We start from the raw sequence: 7870 nt of genomic DNA on the forward strand, positions 1-7870 counted from the left end.
AAATTGCATTAAAAAATATCCATTTTTCTGGAAGTTATGAGATCACATAGAAACGACATGCTCCATTCTTCATCTCATATAAAATCATCATTTTACATTAATAACTACAAAGTTTAACAACACAAAATAACAGTATACCTTAGAAGTTCAGTAGACATTCGAAGATTTAGATGTGCAGTGTAAGTAATAAATTTATGACCCTGTAATTACTAAGACTAATTTAATTGAGTTAATTACCGTTTAGAATTTTTGTAGACATTCAAGGATTCCAGATGTGTAAATATATAATAATTTGGGAGCCAATGAAAGAAACTGTAATTATTATGATTAATTAAAATGACTTAATTACCATTTTCTAGCAAATTTTACACACAATAAAATACTAGAGTTCAGAAATTTTATACACATTCGTGTATTCCCGCATGTTTTTCCGTTTCATTGTGCTCCCTACTGTTTTATACAAGAGGATCGTTGTTGATGTATGAATTTGACAAGTTTACCGAAAAAATTATTGCTTACCCTAATTTATTAATTTTTGTGCAGAACAAAATTAGATGTTCAGGAATTAAAAATTTTCCAAAGTCCCTAAATTATATTTTAAAAATCCGTGACGCACCTTGATACTTCCTCACAACAAATCACTGGAGATACTAATTGCTTCTTTCTAAATTTGTTTTATTGTTTTAAAAATACACTCATAATAATAATAATAATAATAATAATAATAAAAACCTACGTAACATTATATATTAATGTTTTCATAACCTAAAAGAACTCGAGGTATATTTAGACAAACTTTAAAAACAATTCATATTTCACATAAAACCCTTCACACGTAAATTCCAATATCAATTGTCTGGAGGTCATAGAAGTTAGTTTTTCTCAGCGAAATATAAACCTGATTTGTATGAATCTTTCACAAGTTCTTTTTCCCATGACCATAGGACAGGGCAAGTTGTCAAGGTCAGCCTTGATCAAGCAAACGCCTATGAATAAAAGCGTTCCAGTTGTGGCCATTCTGTAATTTTGCAAATCAGGTACTACAAAATTGTTCGATGTATCTGTCTACTTTTTTTTTTAATGATAGTAGGATGTGATTTTATGATCTAGCTGCTATTTGTAACAAATCGAACACTCGGCTGGAAGTTCTTCGTTGACTAAGATAGGCTTTCATCTGTTATAAAATAATGGTTTCTAATTTAGGCAACAAGGCCAACAATTTTGAGATATCGGTCCGTATCACCTTGTACTTGAACGATTGTTTGTTTTACTGAATCCAAGGACAACTGGACTCAAAACACCATAGGATATTTTTCCGACGCTCTAACTATTCAGCCTGCCCGCCTAATAAGGATTTCAATTTTTGGCACAAGGCCAGCAATGTGAGGGGAGGGTTAGGTCGATTACATCGACCCAGTGCTTGACTGGTACTTATTTCATCAATCAAAGGATGAAAGGCAAAATCGAGCTCAGCGGAAGTTAAACTCAGAACGTGAAGAGGAATGGAGAAATGCCGCTGAGTATTTTGGCCGACGTGCTGACAATTCTACCAAGCTTAATGCATGCAGGACGACAGCTAGTCAGAAAATGTTGAAAGAAAGGACAATAAGCAATAAATCAAGCAAAGAAAAGAAAGACTGCAATGAATATGCATATAATATATATATATATATATATATATATATATATATATATAAGCATATCCACGAGTGGTAGAAGCATTGAATTAAAAAAATGTGGCCAAAGTTATTGTTAGAAAGATGGCGGAAAATCTTGGTTTCTTCGAAGTCAGCTGCAAGATGCATTAATAACCGGAGAAGGCAGACGATATGGGGAATTATTAAGAGATATAGCCAAGAAACTATAAAGTCGGACGGTTACAAATTATCATCAATGATGGGGTACTGAGAATAATCTACATGAAAATGTGTGTTCCAGATTCAATTAATCAATACCCTTTCTAAGACACGCGGGTATAGTTTAAGCGAGATTTCTCTTCCTATTGATGTGTGAAGAAATCCGTATCAAGTTGTGTTGTATACATACAATAAAAGGACTATATATATATATATATATATATATATATATAATCCGAAATGTACAGTATTAAGTGCCCATTACGGCTGATCTTACCAATCGGTTTCGCGTTAGGAATACAACGGAGTGTTGGGTAACAATCTAATTATATAACTTTACGCTCATCAGAGTTAGCCGATATGGAAAGGAATATGGCGAATCCTTAAATGTATCACTATAGATTTAAAAAACGAGTACGGATTATCAAAATTTACATTAAGGAAATTATGTGCAACAAGCAGTGTTAGATTCAAATAGCAACATGTGTTTCATACTTAATGTAAATACATCACGGAAATCCAAATTAAACGCGGTATTCGCTCGGAAGTAACATCTCTTATGGACATATTGTAGTAGATAACAAAAATATATCAGAAGCAGGCAAAAAAATCAGCCGGCCGGTCAATTGCAACATCAGTGCTTTTTCCATCACTGCTTTCCTATGGATTTTGTCATAACTAGTAGGTATGTGCTACTGAAAAAGCCTCAAAAAACATAAATGTAGATCTAGCATTTTTGTCACTGCTGCTGATATATTTCTGTTAACATAGAACGTCCATAGGAGATATCATCTCCGGACAAATACCGTAGTCAGTTTAGCATCCTGTGGTTTACAGTAATTGCATTAAGTGCGATACACAGATTGTTATTAAAAATGGAATATACAGTCAACTTAAGGAAATGAGGTGTTAATATTTATAGGAATATAAAGCGGCGAGCTGACAAAATCGTTAGCCCGCCGGGCAAAATGCTTAATGGCATTTTCATCCGTCTTCACGTCTGAGTTCAAATTCCGCAGAGGTCGACTTTGCCTTTCATCTTTTCGGGGTCGATAAAATAAGTATCAGTTGAACACTGGGGACAATGTAATCGACTTACCACTCCCACGAAATTGCTGCTCTTGTGCCAAAATTTGAAATCAATATTTATAACAATAAATAGAAAATACTTTTTGTTGAAAGCAATTAACAACTAAGCTCAATGAAATTAATCAAAAATGAAAGGTTTCATGCAATAATACAATCATATATGAAGTACAACTAAAAAGAGGAGACACTTGAAAATAAAATGAAGCTATATATTGAAATACATATAGTTTACAACTTTTTCAGGATTGATCTATGCTACCAGCAGTCGGGCATATCAAACGTATTTGTGCTATTGAGCTGATTTCTCGAATGTTTCAGCACACCATCGATTTCTGCATCAAGATAATAGACTGTAAAATCTTTATACAACTACTTTTCCGCTGATGAAAGCATCACGTCCATATATGGCTAACCGCTAGACTCACGAATAAGCACTAGGGCTGGCTTTAGACAATTTGTTTATGGCGGGATTTGAACCATTTTTTACTTATGGACCCCTTTGATTCCTATTTCACATAGATGGACCCTCATAACCATTCAATAATTTTACAAATGCTATTACATTTTTCTAAATTAATTATTGGGACTTGTATAAAAAAAAACTGTTAAAATATTTTGTGTATTGTAGGAGTATAATGAACTTATTGTACATAAATTTTAACAAAATCTTATTTGCGCCCCCAAGGGTCATGTAGACTGATTGAGAATCACCGGATTAGATCAATGCATGTATTTATTTCTGCATGCATATAGGTGGTGGGTAGTGTGTGTGTGTGAGAGAGAGAGAGCACCTCCTACACATGCGTTATGTTTTCTTTCAGAATGTATCAATGTACTAATAGGTTAAGTACCTGTGTGTTTGACATTCGTGAGAGTTACCTGTATGATCGTGTGTTAAATGACACACAAATCCTATGTAGGTGTGTGCATACAAACAGTTAAAATTTTTTTTTGATTCAGTCATTGGATTGCGGCCATGTTGGTGCACTGCCTCGAAGGGTCGAACAAATCGAGCCCGGTACTTTTTTTTTTAAGCCTGGTACTTATTCTATTGCTTTCTTTTCGCCGAACCACTCAGTTACGAGGGCGTAAACAAACCAACATCGGTTATCAAACGGTGGGGGAGGCAAATACACACACACACACACACTTTTACTCAGAGTTTTACGTTTCCGTTCATCGGACAGTTGTGATCAAGACTGGATCAATTCCGGTCTTGATCCAACTGTCCGACGAACGGGAACATGAAACTCTGAGAAACAGTATTTATGATGTTTTTGCAGTTTTAATAAAAAGACATATTATTCTACCTTTGGTATTCGAGTACTGCTTTTTCCACTTTGTGCTTACTCGTATATATATATATAAAGAAGAATAATAAATGGAGCAAAACGCATATAATCAATACGTTCCTTTAATTCCTACATATGTTTCAAAAATTATGTGCACTCTACTCCAAAGAAGTGAGAGGTGCTGGAATGTGCACATAAATTTATCGTCAGGGAACCATCTTACAGATGCAAGACTTGCGCTAACTTATTGATTATATGCGTTTTGCTCCATTTATTATTATTCTTTATATCTACTCAAAATACATCACTTTAACATGGAATTTCTTCCCATTAACCGGGTATGATATCCCAGTTTTTGTGTGATTTTTGCTACCCTGGTAACTATTAACATATTTACATTATCGCAGTTTTTTCAACCAAGATGATATTAATATATACATAAATTTATATATATATATATATCTGACGGGCTTCTTTCAGTTTCCGTCTACCAAATCTACTCAGAGGGCTTTGGTTTATAGTAGGGTTATAGTAGAAGACACTTGCTCAAGGTACCACACAGTGAAACTGAACCTTCTTACCATACAGCCATGCCTCTGCCAATGCCGTCTTAAAGCATTGGCATACAAGCAGTTGTCCAGAGGCCGATAATTCTTCTAAAAAAAGGTGCCTAGACACACACACGCAATATATAAATATAATCTACATTATCATCATTATACACTGATGTAATGTCCTCATCTTGATCGTCATAGTAACAATTTTTTGGCTGTTGTACCTTCCAGCCTTCCTCGGATGCCTACCACATTCGGTAACATTCTCGGGATTCAACCAAGGTTGATTTAGCCAGAGACTGAACACGCAACCACTAGCTAATTAAATTGTTACACTTAATACTTAGTCAAAGATTATATTTGCTACTCTAAGGTAATAGAAGCATGGCGGAGGTAAAGAACCCTAACCTCAACCCTGACCACCGAAGACGGGTGGTGTGTGTATTCTTTACCTTCACCTAGAAGCATTTTGGAGGGGAAAGTCGTAGTTTCTAATGTTTGTTCATAATGTGTCCATGTCGATGTTTCGATCTTTTTGCAGTGTTGCTCCTTATCTATTGCCTGTATTAAGTACCGCAAGGGTCTCTGTCTTCTGTTTTCTTTTGTAGGTGAGTTTAGCATAGTGATGAACACCGTAAGAAAGCGTTTAATTAAGAATGAACATTAAACATACAAAAAACAGTGAGGTCGGAGTTTTGGAATAGTTGTTCTTCAGAAGTTCCATCCCGCATGTCAAAGAAAGAAGGTATATATGTGGAAGAGAAGGGGGTCAAGAATATATGAAGTTAAATTTTAAGAAAGGAAAAAATTACGAAATCATAATTTTCGTAATATGAAATGATTCCTCTTTCCCATAAAGTATGGGTCTAAGAAGGGCAGAGGTACCGAAACTCAGTCAAAAATGTTTAGTTTAGAACTCCTTATTTCCATTACATAATTGTCTTCCTTCAGGACAATGAGATTGTAAATATGAGCTGATGAAGAAAAGTAGTTTAGCTAGAGAGTGTAAGTTCAATGCTTGGGTGCGTCAAACAATATATTTCATTTTATATATTCAAGTTCAAGTGGAACGAGTGAGCAGCATTACAAGTAGGAGGATAAATTATGTGGGACAAATATTCTTGGTATGGACAATGGAATGAGATAAGTCGACACAAGTGGAGCTAATAAAGGGTTTGGGTCGAATTCTGAGAATGATACCGAATATAGCAGAGACTTGAACAACGGGCTAGGAGGTACAACATCCAAAAAGTTGTGATTATAGATACAAAGATGAGGACACTAGTTCGAATATATCAGTTTCTAATTACACACACGTCTTGTGTGTCTATAACAAAAAGAAAAGACAGCAGTCAATACCAAATGCAGTGTTACATTTGATCAGAAGTTTCAGCTTGCAGTAATATTTGTGCAAGTGTGTGTGTGTGTGTGTTACGCTACCTTCAGGATTGAGTACTGTCTTTTCACAGATAGATAGATAGATAGATAGATAGATAGATACATACATACACCCACTTACAAATGTGTGTATATATTTTAGAGTTTTTATATGCGTTATGTATTGATTAGATCCAGGTCAACCATGACCAAAAAAACATATAATCAAAGGTATTCAAGTCATGACCATTGAGTTTTGCCCCTGTTTAAGATCTGATATATATCTAGCAAGTCGATCTACTACTTAGGAGTTCCCTGTTTTGTGTGTGTGTGTTCAAATGAGTAGAAAGAACTCACCGTCTCCGAACAAGTCTTGAAAAATGCCATTCCAATTGGTATTCCGTGTTCGAGTATTTGAAGTCATTCCAGCCGACAATATTTCTTTCTAGTTCTGTTTTATTTGTTTAATTTGTTTTTCTCCTTCAATGTTTCCTACATGTTTGTGACCATTAACAATCCTCAATAGCAACAATTTAATAAATATATAAATATAGAGAGAAGGAAACTCCATTTAACTCTAGTGAATACCTTTCGCATGATGTGTTTGGCTGATTTAAGATGTGACAGTCATAGAAACCTCGACTAAAACTTTAAAGAAAACTCACTCTTATTTCCCGATTGTCTGTCTGTCTCTCTCTCTCTCTGTCTTACCTTTCTCTCTCTTTTACCTTTCTCTCTCTCTCTCTCTCTCTCTCTCTTACCTTTCTCTCTCCAGCCTTCCTCACTCTTATTATATTTCTCTCCTCAGCCTTCTTCAACCTTATTACCTTCGTCTCTCTCACAAACTTCACTCTTTTACCTTATTTTCCCTCTCTCTAGCTATCTCTTTTCTCTGTCACTCCTCTATCTGTCCCTCATATCTGTCATTTTCTCACTTCTCTGTCACGCTGTCCCTATTCCTTCTTCGTATATGTCACTCTCTCTTTATGTTTTACCTTCCCATATATCTCTCACTCTCTCTTTTATCTGTCTATCTATCTATCTGTCTGTCTGTCTGTCTGTCTCACTTGTCAGCTTTCTATCATTTTCTCTCTCTCTCTTCTTTCGCTATATTTCTTTCTTTCTGTAGATATATCTCATCTTTCTAGCTGTTTCGTTTCTTCTCCTCGCCTTCTCTATTTCTTTTCTCCTTCACTTTCCTCCTTTTCATTACAAACTTCACTCAAACACTCTCATTCATTATCTCTGCGCTTTCTCTTTTACCTCACGCCCTGCTTACTTTCTTTCTTCTCCTTCTATTACTTGCCCTTTATCACCTTTTTCTTTCAGTCTTTCATCCCCACCATCAACCTTTACTGCCAACTTTCTCTGCCTGTCACTCTTTCCTTCCCGTTTTTACGCTTACTCTCTCTCTCTCTCTCTCTCTCGCTCTCTCTTCTCCCACTATCCCTCTTTATTCTTCCACTCTCTCGCTCCGCTTCGTTTTATATCTCTCCCACTATCATTCAATAAACTCAAGCTTCTTAACCAGGAAAATACATAACTGACCGTTGAAGCCTTATCTCATTGTCCAGTTTTCTTGTCTAGTCGAACTCTCTCAGTTTTTTTGTCGTCTCTGAAGATTCATATTTGTCTTAGGAGCTAATTGTTAAATAGATAACAAGAGAGATAGAGAGAGAGAGAGAGAGAGAGAGAGAAGGGG

General features: G+C 35.5%; 1 protein-coding gene across 2 annotated transcripts in view; it reads right to left on the minus strand.

Annotated features, from left to right (window-relative positions):
- LOC106883727 (F-box/LRR-repeat protein 7) overlaps window positions 1-7812 on the minus strand; it is a 41299-nt gene extending 33487 nt beyond the window's left edge. The window contains exon 1 of one of the 2 annotated variants that reach the window (XM_014934839.2): window positions 6526-7812. In XM_014934839.2, the coding sequence (XP_014790325.1) occupies window positions 6526-6592 (67 nt within the window). In that variant the 5' untranslated portion in view covers window positions 6593-7812. The remainder of the gene's footprint in view (window positions 1-6525) is intronic. The other variant, XM_014934840.2, reaches the window with a different exon arrangement.
- Window positions 7813-7870: the final 58 nt, after the last annotated feature.

Source organism: Octopus bimaculoides, chromosome 17, assembly GCF_001194135.2.
Source record: "Octopus bimaculoides isolate UCB-OBI-ISO-001 chromosome 17, ASM119413v2, whole genome shotgun sequence".
NCBI lineage: Eukaryota > Metazoa > Mollusca > Cephalopoda > Octopoda > Octopodidae > Octopus > Octopus bimaculoides.